The 18,197-nt window shown below is 38.9% G+C and overlaps 1 protein-coding gene across 1 annotated transcript in view; it reads right to left on the bottom strand.

Moving 5' to 3' along the window:
• Window positions 1–18,197, bottom strand: part of SLC9A2 (solute carrier family 9 member A2) — a 109,932-nt gene that overhangs the window by 14,204 nt on the left and 77,531 nt on the right. The window contains exons 6-8 of the mRNA XM_053589892.1: window positions 13,346–13,435; window positions 12,722–12,792; window positions 5,934–6,095 (exon numbers count right to left, since the gene is read on the bottom strand). Of these exons, the coding sequence (XP_053445867.1) occupies window positions 5,934–6,095; window positions 12,722–12,792; window positions 13,346–13,435 (323 nt within the window). The remainder of the gene's footprint in view (window positions 1–5,933; window positions 6,096–12,721; window positions 12,793–13,345; window positions 13,436–18,197) is intronic.

Genomic DNA, 18,197 nt, shown 5'->3' with positions numbered 1-18,197 from the left:
TTCTGGTACAAATATCTTTGTTATGGTGTGATTTTTGGTCTTCTGGGTATATGCCTAGTAGAGGAATTATAGGATTGAATGGCAGATCTATTTTTAGATCTCTAAGTATTCTCCGAACATCTTTCCAAAAGGGATGTATTAATTTGCATTCCCACCAGCAGTGTAGAAGTGTTCCCTTTTCTCCACATCCATGCCAACATCTCTGGTCTTGGGATTTTGTGATATGGGCTAATCTTACTGGAGTTAGATGATATCTCAAAGTAGTTTTGATTTGCATTTCTCTGATGATTAAAGCTGATGAGCATTTTTTCATATGTCTGTAGGCCGTGTGCCTGTGTTCTTCAGAGAAGTTTCTCTTCAAGTCCCTTGCCCAGCCTGCAATGGGATCACTTGTTCTTTTCTTGCTTATACTTTTGAGTTCTCTGTGGATTCTGGTTATTAAACCTTTGTCGGAGACATAACCTGCAAATATCTTCCCCATTCCGAGGGCTGTTTGCTTGCTTTACTTACTATGTTCTTGGCTGTGCAGAAGCTTTTTAGTTTGATCAGGTCCCAGTAGTGTATTACTTTGTCAGTTTTATATGAGGCAAGTATCTTCTAAAAGTCTGTGGTTTGCCTTTTCACTCTTTCAATGATGCACTAAGATTAAACAAAATCTCATGATTTTAATACAGTTCAATGTATCAATCTTTTCCTTTATGTTGAGTGCTTTGGGGGCTCATTTAAAAAAATCTTTCCCTTTAGGATACAGGATACTGCATCCTCATTAAATAAGTTAATTATGTTTGTAATTTCCCCTTTATAATAATATATATTTTTTAGTTTTAATATCAGGTGTATCCAGATTAAGTAGAATGATTTTTTTTTTTCGTGGTTTTTGGCTGGGGCTAGGTTTGAACCTGCCACCTCTGACATATGGGACCGGCGTCCTACTCCTTGAGCCACAGGCAGCACCCTACTCCTTGAGCCACAGGTGCTGCCCTAAGTAGAATGATTTTAAAGTATTTCTTCTTTTTCTATTGTGTGTAAGATTTGGCATGATCTATTTTTTGAAATTATCTTTTATCTTTATTTATAAATATTCGTTGTCTATTCTTTGATACTTTGGGAAAAAAAATAGTAAGAAGTAGTTAATTGATGACTCCATAGTGAACCTCAGAGTCAAAGCATTCTATAATAGACATACTCTTATTTGACAATGTGAATGTTACTTTCTTAATACTTCATTGCAGCAATCATCTGATTTCTTTTCTGAATGTATTGGTCTTTGTTCCTTCTTTGCGAGGTTTTTGTTTCTGGTCCCTATCTTAAACATTGTTATTGTTAGTAAGTTTTAAGCATTTTTAATTTTGTGAAGGCAAAAAGTGGAAGCCTAATGAATACATGTATATGTGAAAATAAAAATAAAAACAATAAAAAAAATCTTTCCCTATCACGACATTAAGAAGACAGTCTTTTAAAATCTTCAAAAGCCTATTGTTTCATTTCTCACCTTCAGGTCTACAACATAATGTGAGGTAGAGGTAAATCGCACATTATCTCTGTAAGATACCTCATTGACCACAACCATTTTTTCAAAGGTCATATTTTCTCCACTGCTCACATGGTAAACTCTGTCATTAATAAACTGCCCACAGGTGGGTGGGTCTGTGCCAACTTCTCTGTTTCATTTGACTGGTCCACCAGCCCTCGTTTCACAAGTGTTACTAATTGCATAGCTGTATAATAAGTCCTTCTATTTAATACTATAAATCTTCTAATCTTGTTCGTCTTCAAAATTATCTTGGTTGATTTCATTCATTTGCTTTCCATAAAAACTTTAGGACCAATTTGTCTAAACACACAGACACACTCATATACACAGAAACACACACACACATTTTGAATAGCACTGCTTTGAATCCATAAATCAACTTGTGGAGAATTGAAAATTTTACAATATTAAGTCTTTCTCTTCTATTAATATATCTTTATCGGTTTTGCACTGAATGTGTAACATTCTGTATAGATATTTAACCTAAATTTGATATTGTTAGGCATGTTGTTTGATGTTACTGTGTATGGTATTTCATGGTGCTATTCTAAATTAAGTAACTTTCTAAAATATCATCATAGGTTGACACTTATGAAAATACCAATTTTTTCCCTCTGTTTTACCATGTATTCTGAAACCTGGATGTATTTATTACTTAACCCTATTTAATTGTAGTTTCTCTTGGAGTTTCTATGAAACAATCAGGTTGTTTGAGAATAATGACAGCTTTATCTCTTCAACTGCTAGCCTTAATATACTTTACATTTTTCTTTTCTAGTACTTGTAAAATATTACACCTCCAAGGTTCTCTGTCAGATTCTTTTCCTTCTGTCTAAAACTTGTTAAACCAGGGGTGTCCAACCCATGGCCCACAGGCTGCATGCTGGTTTTGTGAGGACATGTTTTGCTTATCTGTGGTGTTGGATATCATGAAAAGTATGCACAGACCTTTTTTTGCTAATCAGTTTTTGTTAGTGTTTGTGTTTTTAAAGTGTGGCTCAAGACAACTCTTGTTCTTCCAATGTATAGCAGAGAGAGACAAAAAACAGGTGGACACTCCTCCTGCTTTAAAAGTTTACTGTGCTGTGGCGATTTTTTTTATTGAAAATCCTTTTAGTCTACTTTTTGAAAGATACTTTAGTAGGGTATGAAAACTCTAGGTTGCTGGTTATTTTCAAGATTTTGAAGACTTCCCCGGTTTCCATTACTTTTGTTGAAAGTTGTCAGGATTTTTATTTCATCTGTGAAAAAAATAGTATGTTTTTTCCTATGGATATGTTTAATACTTTCCCTTGAGGTTTGAATTTTTAGTAGTTTTACTAGTATATACCTGGATTTGGTTATCTTTTTAATGTAATCTCCTGGAGGTTTGCATACTTTTTATCTTTAATCTATTTTGTAAAATTCACAGCCATCATCTCTTAGAATATTACTTCTCCTAATTCATTTCTTTTTTTTTCTACTATGTCTGATATGGTTAGTATTTTCATTTCCATACATTTTTTTCCCTTATGCTTCATTCTAGTTATTTCCTCCTTCTAATTAATCAATTCTTTTTTCAACTGTGCCTAATCCACTGTTACACTATCAAATAATATCCTCCATTCAGTTACTTTATTTTTAGCTTAAGAATTTCCACTTAAATCTTTTTTATATAAATAATCTCCATGATAATGCAAAAATGCCAAAATATCAATATCATTTCCTTTTCTGAAATATGTGTGTGTGTGTGTGTGTGTATACACATGCACATATACATATATATGCAACTTTAAAGTCCCTATCTGGTAACTGGATTGTCTGAATCCCTTTCGTGTCTCTTACAGTAGTTTATTTCTCTTTTTCTCGACATTTTAAGTTGCATTTTCTCATCTCATGCATTTGGTTACCTTTGATTGGTTGCTAGACACTATTTATGTAAAATCATGGATGTAGTTTAAGGCTCTTTATAATTTTGTTTTGATTTAAGTTTGCTTCTCTCAAGCATCTGTGATAGCAGTAATATCAGTCTCAGATGATTTAAATAACCATGGAATGAGGTAATTAATTGGAGAGTGGACTTCTTTCTTTTGAGGGCTAGGGTGTAAGACTTTGAAGGAACAGCCAGCAGCTGGTTACAAGAGCTCCTCCATCCTGGTAGGTCCTGAATTCTAATTTTACTCTCTAAGACAAATTAGTCTGTCAAACATTAGTTCTAGACTCTCAGACACCTTCTCTGTAATTGGCAGATAGCTCTGGGGGGAACTGGCTTCAAATTGTCAGTTCCATATTTTTGGGCTTCCTTCTTCTCTTGTTTTGTAGACAAGCAATTCTTCACCTACTCTCTAGCTTTCAAGTACATTTTTAAAATAGATTTTGTCCTTTTTCTCTAGTTGTTCTCAGAATATGCATTGCTCTTGATATTCAGTCCATTATTGCCAGAAATACAACGTCCTATTAACACCCCATTCCTTCAATTTTCCTCTAGAGCAGTGATTTTCAACTGGTGTGCCATGGCACACTGGTGTGCTATGAGAGGATCTTACGTGCACAGCAAAAATTTTTAAAGAGCATTAATTAAATTATTTTCAAAGGAAGGTCAAAGCAAAGTATATTCTTTTTTTTTTTACGTTTTTTTTTGATCAACATAAAAAATTAAGTGTGCTACAGAAGTTTGGTGTGAGATAAAGTGTGCTGTGAGATTAAAAAAAAAAGGTTGAAAAACACTGCTGTAGAAAAAGCATTTCAGAAATTGAATGATCAGTATGGCACCCATCCATCCAATTTTGCAGGTAGGCATCTTCATCGCCTATGTCCCTAACCCGAAACCTTTGCATTTACTCTGCTTACTACCAGCTTCCAAATGAATGGTAAATAGAGTAAAATTGATGTTTTCCTCCTTGGAGATCACAAACTCAGTGGCTCCCCTTTGAGTAACTCGATAATTGAGTTATATCTTTTGCAACTGTAAACAGAATAGCATAAGAAAGACTATAACACTTTAAAGCTAGAGGGAAACTTAAAGATCACGTCTAGCCCCATTTTCTAGGTGAAGAACCTCAAGCACAGAGAGAGAGATATGGACGGACCAGCCCAGGTGGCACAGCAACTTCCATACAGAGCTGGAACTATAGGTCAGCCATGCTACTGCTCAGCCCACTGCTGTTTTTGCAGAAATATCAAAACACAGCCTGTACTTCTAAGCCATCCTCATCATACTCTTTTCATTCTGCATCCATAATTTTCACAGGACACTTAGAGTCCTAGTAAAAAAAAACTCACAGTTTCTATGGTTGGGTACAATGTGCAGTTAGTTCCCTCCCTCTCGCTTCAACCTTCCTGTAGGTAACACTTTAATTGGGTGACACTGAGTTTAGATGAGCGTCAAGCTCACTGGTGGAAGACAGAATCAGTGGGAACCTGTACTTTCTCTCACTTTTGTGATGGAGAAGGAGTGATGCTTACATGATAAAAATAACCCACATGCTAACCGAGTGTTATAGTACTGATGGTTCTGCTCCTGACCTGTTGTAAAACACTGGGTAAGTCATTTCACCATTCTGGGTCTTCATTTCCTTGTTTCTAAAATTAGGAAGACAGACTAGATCAGTGGATCTCAATCCTAACTGCATGTTAAAAACATCTCAAGAACTTTTAAATATACCTATGCCTGGGCCTCAACACCAGCGTTTCTGATTTAATTGGTCTCAAATGGGGCCTAGGTATCTGTATTATTTAAATGCTTTCAAGGTGTTTCTAATGGGCAGTCTGGGCTGAGAACCACTGCACTAGATGATCACCACTGTTCTTCCCAAGGCTTCAGCTATGATTCTGTGAATAATCTATGAGGAAACAGGTATATGATTACACGCATATTTACGGTACATTCAACACACCTTATAATATTCCATTTCACACTGCTTGCTAAGGGGACTGCAATCTACTTACAATAAGCATCAAATTTCCCAAAGAAAATATAATAAAGGCATAATCATCCTAAACATGACAGAGTATTTTCTGATTAGTCAATTCTAAAATAACATAAAACATAATGTAACGTAACGTGACATAACGTAACATAATATGCACATTTCTAGGCTTTCAAGTTTTAACTAGAATTTTATTCTGCTGTGAGATCATAAGGCATCTTAAGCTGGACACAGTGGTAGGCACCTGTAGTCCCACCTACTTGGGAGGCTGAGGCAGGAGAATTGTGTGAACCCAGGAGTTCAAGACATGCCTGAGCAACACAGACACCCCTCCAAATCTCAAAAAAATAAAATAAAACCTTAAGGCAACTCTCTAGGTCATAAGTCAAAATTTTATTATTATCACTGGTCCCAAAAAACTATCAATGCATATTTACTAATACTATCTTTTAGTATTAGTAAATTTAGTATTAGTGCAAAAGAGTACTTACTTTAAAGATGCAAAAGAAGGAACAGTACTTATCATTCCAGTCTCTGCCATCTCAATGGCATGTTTTATTTCAAGCTTTTTATATAATGATACAATGCTTGACTTGGGTTGGTTTTCCCGAATTAAAAGTTTTCGCAGGTATTTATCATCAAACTTCTTAAACCTGTAAATAAAGAATGCCAAACTTTCAATAAATTGGTATTGCACTGACTTTTAAAAAAGTTTTTTTTTTTTCTTTTTACCAATGAAATCATTTCCACTACTCCCAGGAAAATAACTTAGTAGCAGTATTTAGCTAGTCTGACCATTATATATATTTTATACGTTCATACCTGTGTATATGAACTATACATGCCACATATATGTATATATATGCACACACATATGCATATGTAATACATTCTGGTCCATTTCTGTATATCAGTAATTATAGATTAAAATACATTTATACAGAGGGTGCCAAAATATGTATACACATTTTAAGAAAGGAAAAAAAACTATTAAAATGGTTTTACTTAAGTCATGTTCAATTTCTACAATCACAACAAATACAAGATACAATATACAAGATGACAAACGTTATCAGTATATGTCGAGTGCTAAAGTTTTAAAACAGTTGGTCCATTTTGAAAATGTGTATCCATTTTTTTGGCACCCTCTGTATTTCTTCTTTTACTGTTTATCTAGTTTCCCTTTTGGCAAAATTACTCAGAGGTGTTGTCACTACTTGCAGTGTCCAGTTCCTCTCCTCTTGATGCTCTCTTGTATATTCACAACATTGCTTCCTATACTCCACTGAAGCTACTCTCGCTGAGGTCATCAGTGAACCCCACATCTTAAATCCAGAGGTCATTTAGTTACTAGCTCCAACCTATCCTGCCCTCACCTGCTTAAAACACTGTCTCCATTTGGCTCCCAGGACCCCATCCTCCCCTGAGGTTCTTCCTGGTTCTATCGTCAGCCTGCCTTGTCAGTTCTCTTCTTTCTTTCTTCCCTCTTCCTGTAGGAGTACCCTGGGGCTCAGTCCTAGCAGCTCCTCTTCGCTACCTCCGCACACTTCCCTGGCTGTCTTGCCCCGGCTCATGCTTGGTTTTCAGTAGCATCTCTGCCAATAACTCCCAAACTTGTGTCTCCCTCTCCAACCTCTCTTCCAACACTCACACATGAGTGTGTGGCTGCCCACCCAACATCTAATCTAATACTTGACTTGTTCAAACTGAACTGACCTTCTCCCAGAGCCCTTCCCGTCTTGGCTAATGATGAGTGCACCAGCTCAAAATCCTGGGTGTCATTCTTGATTCTTCTCATGTTCTACATTAGGGGATGAAATATTTCCCTCCTAAAATTCATCTGTTAATGTCCTCCTTCCTAATACGTCAGAGTGTGACCATATGTGGAGATATGGTCTTTGCAGAGTGATTAAGATGAGGTAATTAGGATGACCCTAATCCTAAGGGGCCATTGTGGAGGGTCCCAATCCACAATGACTCTTGTCCTTGTAAGGAGAGGAAATAAGAAGTCAGACACACCCAGAGAGAGGGAAAATGATGAGAAGAGACGGGGAGAAGATGGCTACAGTAGAACAGATCTTTCTCTTGGACCCTCAGAAGGAAACAATCACACTGACATACCTTGCTCTCTGAATTCTAGCCTGTAGAACTGTGAGGCGACCCACTCCTAGTGTCTAAGCCACTCCATCTAGGGCACTTTGTCATGGTACATCTACAGTCTAGCACTCCATACATGCTCCAACAGCAATTTCTGTTGGTTCCACCATCAAAATACATAGAAAATCATGACATACTTTATTGAGAAGAATATGCTCCAGCTCTATCCAGGTATCTCAAGTATCTCAAGAATGGAAGAAAAAGTATCTTTATGGCCAAAAGTATTATGAAACCAATATATAATCACCTACACTTTTATATGAATGATAAAACACAACTATAGTCCAGAAAGAGGGAGGGAAGAGGAGAGAGAATGGAGGGGGCGAGGGAAGCCGGGAGGAGGGAGGGTATTTGGTGAGACCTCACCTAATGTACACAATGGAAGGGTACATGTCAAAACTATTAATAATAAAGCAGAGTATAAATGTCTTATCACAACAAAGAAATAAGGGAGGTGAAGATTATGTTAACCAGTTTGATGTAAGAATTCCAAATTGTATATAAAATCAGCACATTGTACCCCATAAATACATTAATGTACACAGTTATGATTTAATTTAAAAAATCTTATAAACAAAAAACCCCAAAATATATATAAAATCCAGCTATTTATCACCACTTCTCAGGCTATCACCCTGGGCTGAGATGTCAGACTCTCTCACTGGATTCTCATACTGGGCACCTACCTGGTGGCCCTGCTTCCACCATTGTGCTCCTGAAGTCTATTCTCAACACAGAAGCTAAGCACTCCTGGTAAAATGTAAGTCTACTAATATGCGTGTTCTGCATCTCCCTTGAGTACGGTGGCCTATGCTGCCCTACACAGGCTGAGTCTGCACCCCTGAGGACTGTGCTCCTCTTCCAGGGGTGCAGCCTCACTTCCTGTCTTGTTACCATTCTTCCTTCTCCTAGGAATATCCTCCCCCTAGATACCTCCCTGTACGTCTTTCCTTGGCATTCTTTGAAAGGAGGAGTCATGCACTTCTGTTCAGTATTTCCTTGACAAGTTATTTTCTCAAATAACCTTTCCTATTTATCCTTTTAGAATTGCATGCCACTATCTTCCCGAGCACTCCCTATCTCATTTCCAAGACATATTTTTCTCCATAGCAATTATCACTTCCTAGCACGACATATAACTTATTCATTTATCTTACTTTCCGTCTCCTACATTAGAACATGACATCTTTAGGGCCAAAGGTTTCTTCCTGCATCACCAGTGCTTAGAACAATGCCTGGTACACTGAAAGCACGTGTGGCAGAATGGATCCTTTGATCTCAATTCCTCCAAGTATCCACGCCCTGTGACATATTACTTGGCAATGTCCTTTCACCATGGCCTGGGTGACCTGTCCTTCCCTGCTCCTTGCCACTGGGCTCAACAATGTCACTTGCATTGGTCAAATGGCTATCAGAAGACACAGTGATGGAAGAAGAGGCTTAACCTTGGCTTACATCTTGTGCCTCCACAATCACCACAAGGGAGATATCCATAGAGTGGCCCCTTAGTCCCAGGACAAAAGTGAATGTCCCGTGAAACAGAGTCAACTCACCCCAGCCATGCCAGATAAGGCCGGCTGGATTCAGCTGACAGCCAACCAACCCACTGAAGCACGAGCCAGGTCAGCCCAGATCAGCCACGCCCAATCCAGAGCAGCGGGCTCCCAGCCTCTTGACTCATGCACCTGCCTAATAAATGACTGCTGTTCTGAGCGCCTGAGTTTTGGGGGTGCTTTGTTGCACAATATTATTATGTCAATATATAAGTGAAACAATATGCAATAAACATTTATTGAGAAAGAAAGAAATGTACCACAGTGATCACCAAAGAGGTTTACAGGCACACCTGTGGCCATGAAAAGAGTCGATGTTAACCCACATTCTTGGTACAGGTCCTTTGTTCTACACACTGGAGGGCTCTGAATAATCACAGAAGAGCCATCCTGAATATGCTTTCCTAGTGACTGGCTACTAAAGACTGAGTCTACTTTTCTCTACCTTTATTTTGAATTTCATGTTAGGCCTATTGCGCTAGAACTCTTGACAGCAACACAACATCTTTTTAAACTTCTTTTATTAGTCGTACTATTGTTTTTCCTTTTCGCTAGAGATAAGTAAAAGGACGAACAAACACTAAGGACAATGGCAGGCACTATTTTGCATAGGGAATGTGCCTTTTCTCCCTTTGTTTTGTGTCCACGCCTTTCATTTCTCTGCCAAGCTACACATAGGTGTCCACTTTCACTATTATGAGACGGCTTTTGTCTGAGAAATGCTCCTACTGTATTGCCCTTTCATTTCATTCTCGAAGGATCAAATGCCTCAAGAATTCTCTGGCAGGACCACTGGAAATCCATAGCCTAAGGATTTTACAGAAAGGGAAAGACATCCAATATGCCTAAAGCAATCACTTCTTTTGTAACGCCATTTTTAGATGCATCAACAATTAGATGTGATCTGAGCAGAACTGATTTTACCAATGGCCTGTGTCGGCACCCAAGTCCCCCCACACCCACTCCCCTGCTCCACCTACAAACACAGTGCCTGTGACAATCCAGATGACTATATGAAATTTACCTGGCAAAATTTTTGCATGGAAATACATCAGTGCTTATGAAACTATTAAATAAGGCATATCTACCACAGGGAAGATAGTTAGACATATAACACCACTTTTCAGACATGACCCACAGCTGGTTCTGCCACCTTGAGCACTTACAGCCCAATTATCCTAGCAGCCATTACAAGCTTGCCTGGAGCAGATTCATGGACCCAGAGAGTGTCTGGGATGCAGCCAGACCTTCACTGACAATCCTTCACCATCCACACCAAGCCCATGTGACCCCAGTGTCTGCCTTTTCCTCCATATGAGAGTACCTGAACTCCAGGTGACCTGATGACAAGCCAACTCACATCTATTTGCCCCATTTGGGAGACAGGGAAGTGGTAGATCTTGAGCCTAATCCTCACTTTTGGAAGGGAATAAGCTGCTCTGGGTTACACTTCTTGCATATCACTTCAGGGAGGTACTGAGGGAATGCTAAAGAAGGGGAGAAAAGAGGCTGGGTTGAAAAAGAGAAGGCAGGCATTGCTACGACAACAATGGGGGGGACACCAAGATCCATCTCACAGACTTTGCTCAGACAAGGACCCATCTATGTTAGGAAGGTCCCAGGGTAGAGGGTCTTAAGAAAGACTCTCATAGAATTCCTGGTCTACCACTTATCTGCAGAAAAGTGAACACTTCCCAAAAGAAATAGCCATTTAAAAAAAAATTTTATAATGGAGATTTACTTAGCTTAATTTAATTAATTAATTTATTATTTTTTAGAGACAGGGTCTTGCTGTGTCATCCAGCTGAAATGCAGTAATGCAATCATAGTTCACTATAACCACTATCTCCTGGGCTCAAGTGACCTTCTAGCTCAGCCTCCTGGACAGCTAGGACTAAAGGTGTGCACCATACTGATTGTTTTTTTTTAATTTGTTTTTCAGAGACAGGGTCTTGCTATGTTGCCCAGTTTGGTTTCACACTCCTGGCCTCAAATGATCTTCCTATCTCAGCCTCACGAAGTACTGAGATTATAGGCCTGAGCCACCACGCCCAGCCTTTCTCAATTTGATTACCTTGTGCTCCCATGTGGCAGTCTCTCTATACACATAAAATATTTTTCCTTTAGTATGAAGTAAGGCTAAGTCCCAGAGGCTGTTTCTACATTGTAAAAGTTGTTCTACACACTCAAGTCTGAGTAACTCATTGTATACTAGTATTACTTAATGATACTTCCCATTCTCTCTCTCTCTCTCACACACACACAGCACAGTCTGTTCGCTATCTGACTGCTTTCCTGTCTCTATTATGTTGCAGAATTTCAAAGGCCTGAGTCTATGGCTTATGCAGCCCAATATTCTATGAGCATATACTATGGAGAAGCAAACAGGAAGCACTGAAAAATTCTCTTATGTTAACTTACGTAAATTGGTAGGTTGTTCAATTTCCTATAAATTAGCAGCAGAAGGGAAAAATAATCTGCTAGCAAGTTGGGGGGAAAAGTCAAGAGGGATACGCCAAGTATAGGGTAGAATGTGTTCTTCTGCGTTCAGGGAGCAGCTTAAAAGCTGCCTCCTTCCAAAGCCTTGCCCAGCCAGTGAAGCGCTGATAAATGTTTAACCAATTGCTCTAGGAACACAAAAGCCCTGGTTTGTAGCATTTGTCAGGTCTGTGGGATAAACACTCCCAACGTGGCTGATTAAAGTGGACGTCGTAGAAGGTGCCAAAGGTGCAGCCAGGAAGAGACGCACGTGGTCAGTCCCCACGGCTGCTGCCAGCTGGCGCCTGCACCCTGCTGCTCCTCCCTCTGCTGTCAGAATTAATCTGGACCTCTTGACCCCACAACTCTGTTTCTCTCTAGTTCTTCCTGCCTCGTCTACCTTTTCCACTTCAACTATAAGATCCTTGAAGATAGGTTTTGATTATATTTAGACACCACAATCTTTTTAACAGAAAGGTAAACTCTGTGTGTGCATGTGTGTGCTCTTAAATGAATGTATGGACTCTTTCCAATAATTTCAGCCTTCATAAATACATATTTATTTCTGGAGTCTTTTTACATCCTCATGTGCTCTAAATCTCTGATGCAGTGCCCACCACAGGTGCCAAAAGGGATGGTAATGGGATGCCCAGTTTTTAACCAAATAGACTGCATTCCTTGGCCTCCTATATTGTGAGGAATGGCCACATGATTGAGTCCTGGCCTATCCGGTCGAAGTGGAAGAATATTATGGCAGCTTCTGATAGCTTTAGTTAGAAGGTAGCTAGAATGTATCCTTCATATCTTCATTATCTTTCTTTCTCCATGCAGCCACGTGGTCCAAGAAGAAATGGAGTGGGCCCTGGGTGTGGGGGTTCTTGTGGAGCGCAGTTCATCGGTTAAATCTAAACCTCCTACCTCTGGCTACTCACTGAAGAGAGAAACAAACTCCCAGCTTGCTAAACCTTTCTGTTACAGTTGAACCTTATCTTAAAGGACATATTATGGCCCAACAAAGGAAAGATTTGCAACTCTGAAAAATAAGACAAGTCAGTACGCCCTGCTTCCAGAATGGCATAAGACCTTCTTACTTGTCTCTCCAAAAGTTGTGACCCCAATGTCCACAAACATCTTCAATCCCAGTCTTCACATGATCAAAAAACTGAAACAGAAAAAGGCCAATTGATTAGTTCTCACATGAAATCATTAATTTTCACTGTATTTATATTGTGCCTAAATCCTGAAGGCCCTACTAGTTTTTTTTTTTTTGTTTGTTTGTTTGTTTTTGGATTGTTAGTTTTACTAAAAGCAATAACACGATTCATCATCAAACAAATTAAGGAATGTTTGTCATAATAGTATTAGGCCATTTTTATATTATTTTCCTCATCTTAATAGTTTGTTTAGAATTTTGAAAAATATAGAAATATAGCAAGAATTCGCCAGTGGGAACATTTTCATGTTGAAGGAAATCAAAGGAGGAGATTCTTATCCCTCTGTTCATGCACAAGTTTAGCAAACTAACTTGGAGACATGACCCGACCCAGGGGCTGTGTCAGTTTTACACTCCTCTCCCGGCACCTTCCCCAGGCCTCCCTCCTTCCTCTGCCACTCCCCTTTCTTCAGGAAATGTACAACTTGGCATCAAGCTGCTTCATTGATTCAAATATTTTTTGCTTTCATCATTTAAATTGTTACGCTCTATTAATACCTACCCTACAGTGGATCTCTTCACTGACTGCTTGCTGTTTCTTATTAGACCTCTTTACATCGAGAAACTCCACCAGTGGGCGGATGGTTATTCCCTAGACAGGAAAAAAAATGAGTTAATTCTCTTATAAAACAAAATTAAAATAACTTCCCTTCTCCTATGCTTTGATAATCGACAACAAAAGATATTCTGCCCCCAAGATTCAGCATGGTAAATGTCACCTCTTGTTAATTTTTTCTTCTTTTCTAATAGCTGGCATGTTTTCAAAGGTCCATGTCTCAACACAAAACAATGAGAACAAATGAAAGAAATTGAGAAAGTAATTCGAAGAAATAATGAAGCATTACTAAGTTCAGAGAAATCACCTACTTATTGTATCATCCATAGAAAACTTGTCAATTATTCCTTCATTCATTCACTTACCAAAAACTATTTTAACTGAGTTTCTGTTACATACATGCCAGGGCCTTGGGCCTTTGGGATACACAGATGAATGGTTAAGGACCTCAGCTCTAGGACTTTGTAGTCTTGTAAGAAGTCAGATATATCCAGAAACAGTTACAAAGTGGAGCAGAAGAGGAGTGACAGGCATGGACACAGGAAGCAGGTCAAGGCCAGCTTCCTGCACAGCAGACCTGGATAGTGGTCTCCCAAGATGCTGGGAGCAGATTCCAGCAAAGCATCAGCACGAAGAAGGGCTCAGAGTCAGTTTGGGCCTCTTCATGGGTGCATTTGGGAAATGCAGGGTATTGTAAGCTATTCAGTAAAAGATGAAGGGAAAAAAAATCTTAATGTGTTAACAAATATCTACCAGAAATCTCCAGTGCACATCTATTTAATAATGAAACATGAAAGGAATTTCCATTAGACCCTGGAACAACAAAAGGATGCTCTCTATCTTTTATTTGGCACAGTTCTGTCTGTCCTGGTCAAATAAATATGAATAGACAAAGGAAAAGTAGAGGTATAAATACTGAAAGTAAAGGGACAAAATTTTTGTTGCTTATGGATGATCTGGGGTTTCTTTGTCCTCTAAGATAATCTTTTTCCATTTAAAAATAACAAGTTTAGTAAAGTAAGTAACATGAAAGAAACAAATAATTACTTTATTCATAAAGTAATTTAAAGGCTCAGAACCTGTAGTGGTTAGGGCATCAGCCACATACCCCAGACCTGGCGGGTTCAAATCCAGCCCAAGACTGCCAAACAGCAATGACAACTACAATAAAAAAATAGCCAGTGGGCAGCTCCTGTGGCTCAGGGAGTAGGGTGCCAGCCCCATATGCTGAGGGTGCCAGGTTCAAGTCCAGCCCCTGCCAAAGTGAAAAAAATAAAATAAAAATAGCTGGGTGTTGTGGTGGGTGCCTGTAGTCCCAGCTACTTGGGAGGCTGAGACAAGAGAATTGCTTAAGCCCAAAAGCTGGAGGTTGCTGTGAGCTGTGACGCCACAGTACTCTACCATGACATAGTGAGACTGTCTCAAAAAAAAATTAATTTAAAAATGTAACAGAATAAAGACCTACACAATGGCAATAAAAAAATATAAAGAGAGTATATATATATATACACACACACATATACACACTAACATGTTACATATGAATATTAGTTTACTATATATACTACATATTCTCTCTCTATATATATCATAAATGCATAAAACCTTTACAGAGAGAATTATAAAACTTAACTAAAGAACATAAAAATATCTGAGTTTTTAAAAGACACCTTCTATTCCTACATGGGATAACAACATTATTAATGATAATTTTCTCTCAACTAACATGTATATACGATACAATTCCAGTAAAATATCCCAAAAGATTTTTAACAGCACTTGACAGGCTAATTTTAAATTAACCCAGGAGACTAAATCTAACCAGAATATTTTAGAAAAAGAAGAGTGAGGGGAGAATTTATAGGTACAAACTATCAGCTAAGATGCTTCAAAGTACAGAATACCAGCACCAAAGCAGGGCAGGTGAGGAGGGATGCGTGTGAAGGGCGAGGGAAGAGTCCCATGTGTCTTCGTCACTGGGTTGATGGCCACTACTTCCTGGCAAGAGTTAATACATGGGAGGGCTGCTGGGTTTTTTGGGAGAAGGGAGTGGATATGTGGATGGATGTAATTATGTTTCCTGCCATGCATTTGATTTTCATCTCACTTTTCCCCATATCAGGAAGTCTTTAAGAATGTTTTCACACACACACACATACACCTATCAGTCCAACAGCTCTGACATTTTCTGGCTTACCTTTCATTTAAACTTTCTGACATGCAAACTGATTTGGGCCAAATTTGGATAAAACATACATCTTGTGTTCTATTTGTATTTCAGTCTATCACTTTGAAATAACATAGAAGGTAGTAACAGTTTTCCAATCAACACATGTTCTTTAATTTCTAGCTCATGTAAATGAAAATGGGTGTAGATATGTGGTTTTCAGAGATGGGACATTTTCACCGAGCTCCAGATTCTATGAAACTACTAGTTTAAGAATGGCTCAAGGAAAAGTCAACAAAAGCAATGCAACTTTTAAAACTATATACTATGTTCTAAAGATTGCTGTTTAACATGCTTTTTTCCTATCAGCATGCATTTGGTAAATAATAAATGAGCAGTGTTTGTAAATATGGGACATAAGAAAAAACAGGACACAGGGCCTGTCACCATGCCCATGTTGACTCCTTCCTCCTGACAGATAATCTAGAAATGAATGCACTACTACATAAATCATAAGTCATCCACTCCAGGAAGCAAGTACAGCCTACCACCAAGATCAACTCAAGTTTCTAAAAGTACAACACGCTCATGTTTAAAATAATTAAAACTTATAAAAATGTATGTTTTTAATAAGTTTATTTTAATAGTTGGCTCTTTTCTCTTTGAATTATTTACAGTGGTCATGCAGTACTCAACAGCTATTTAATAAAGGCTTCCTCCCTCCCTCCCTTCCTCCCTTCCTCTCTCTTCCTCCTTTCTTTCCTTTGCCAATCAATTATTTGGGGGACAGAACTCATGGTATTGGTGCAGCATTTACCATATTAAACTCTTCAACCTGGATGTTGTATCCGAGGAGTCTCTCTTACAGAGAGAAAGAAAGGAGGAAGGGAAGAGGAAGAGGAAGAAAAGGGAAAATAAATAAGAAGAAAAAAGAAAGAAGAAGGAAGACAAAAAAAGAAAGAGAGGGAAGGAAGGAGGTAGATCACTTTTGGAGAAGGGATCTTATTTTACCACATTGGAAATTTCTAATTTAGGTTACCTACAGAGCAACCTGATAAAGCTTTCTATACATGTGGGATTAAAAAAACAAAATCCTTAGTTTTCTATCAAACTACAGAAAATCATATTTGCAAAGCACAACTTAAATGTCCATCCATCCATGTGGCACCATAAACAGAATGCCTGAGTGTCAGGCCTGACTAAAGGCATCATTTAACAGCAGGTCCAGGAAGGAAAACAGGGACCTGTGATTTGTCTTCCACCTTGTTCCATCTCTGCTTTCCTCCCACTCTGCTCCCACTGCTTCCATTAACATGAAGAGGGTAAAAAATAACCAACTACTCTGGGATTACAAGGAGCATTTTCTTGGTCTGTTCCTTTGCAAGGCAATGAGTTCTTTTGTTTTTGGAATTAACATTTGCAAAGAAAAAAGAAAAGAGGAGAGAGAAACTTCCTAACTTCCTTGCTGTTTTAGCAGGCAATTTCCAGAAAAAAACATGAAGGAACCGTTTGCATTTATTAAAAAAAAAAATCACTGTCATTGCTATGTTGCTCAAGGCCTCACTCACATTACACACTCAATCACAGAGATGGTAAACTGGCTAATGTTCATCTCAGAATGGGGTAAGTGGAATGACAGCCCTAACAGTGTCCCGGGAGATGTCCTGGTCTTCGTCCGTCTTTCACCGCTCCCCAGACTGCACAGTGATGACTCCCTCTATGCTTGTTTCTACCCCTAAACCCGTGTTTTCAACCTTTTAATCTCATGGCACACTTGAATCTCTAATTAAACCTCCACGGCACACTTAAATTACGTTGATCGAAAAAAGGAGTAAAAATAAGAACATACTTGCTGTGTTTTGAACTTCTTTCCTAAATAAATGAATGAATCTCTAAAAGTTTTTGCGCACCCTGGTTGAGCATCACGGCTGACCCATGGCTTTCTCTGTCCTATACCACCAGTCCCCCACTCTTCTGTACCATGAGCGTTCCCCCATCTGCTATGGCTCCCATCTTTAAAAACCAGAAACAAAAGCTGACCTTTGGTACAGTAGGTGTGCTTGCCTGGCCACCAATCTCTTCTCTACCTGACCTCAAGGAATTGCCTGTATCTTCTCTCCCCAATTTCTCTCCTATCAATCAGAGTTCCATCCTCCCCCCGACCAACATGCCCTCATGAGGGGGCCACTCATCACCGTGTGGCTATGCCCAAGGCTCTGTTCTCCAAGTAAGCCTCTCCTGACCTTGCAGCTGCATTTGTCACAACCACTAGGACATGCTTCTTCCTGAATACTCTTCTCTTGACTGCTCCTTTACTATTCACCCTTGTCAGTTTCCAGGGCTGCTTCCTCAATATTTCATTTCTAAATATTGGTATGTTCCAGAGCTCAGTCCTTAGATGCCTTCTTTTCTATATTCTGTCTATACTCACTCTCTGGATAATTTCTCCCAGACTCAGGCCTTAAAAGTCATCTATATACTGATGAATCTCAAATTTATATCTTCTACTCTCACTTCTCCAAATTCTAGATTCAGATGTATATACGGTTGCCCATTCCATATCTCTACTTGGACATGTAACAGGCAAGTGTGTATGTCCAAAATGTGCACATTCAAAACCGTACACTTCAT

Source organism: Nycticebus coucang, chromosome 4 (genome assembly GCF_027406575.1).
Source record: "Nycticebus coucang isolate mNycCou1 chromosome 4, mNycCou1.pri, whole genome shotgun sequence".
Lineage (NCBI taxonomy): Eukaryota > Metazoa > Chordata > Mammalia > Primates > Lorisidae > Nycticebus > Nycticebus coucang.
The sequence above is the reverse complement of the archived record's forward strand: the minus strand, read 5'-3'. Positions and strand labels throughout refer to the sequence as shown.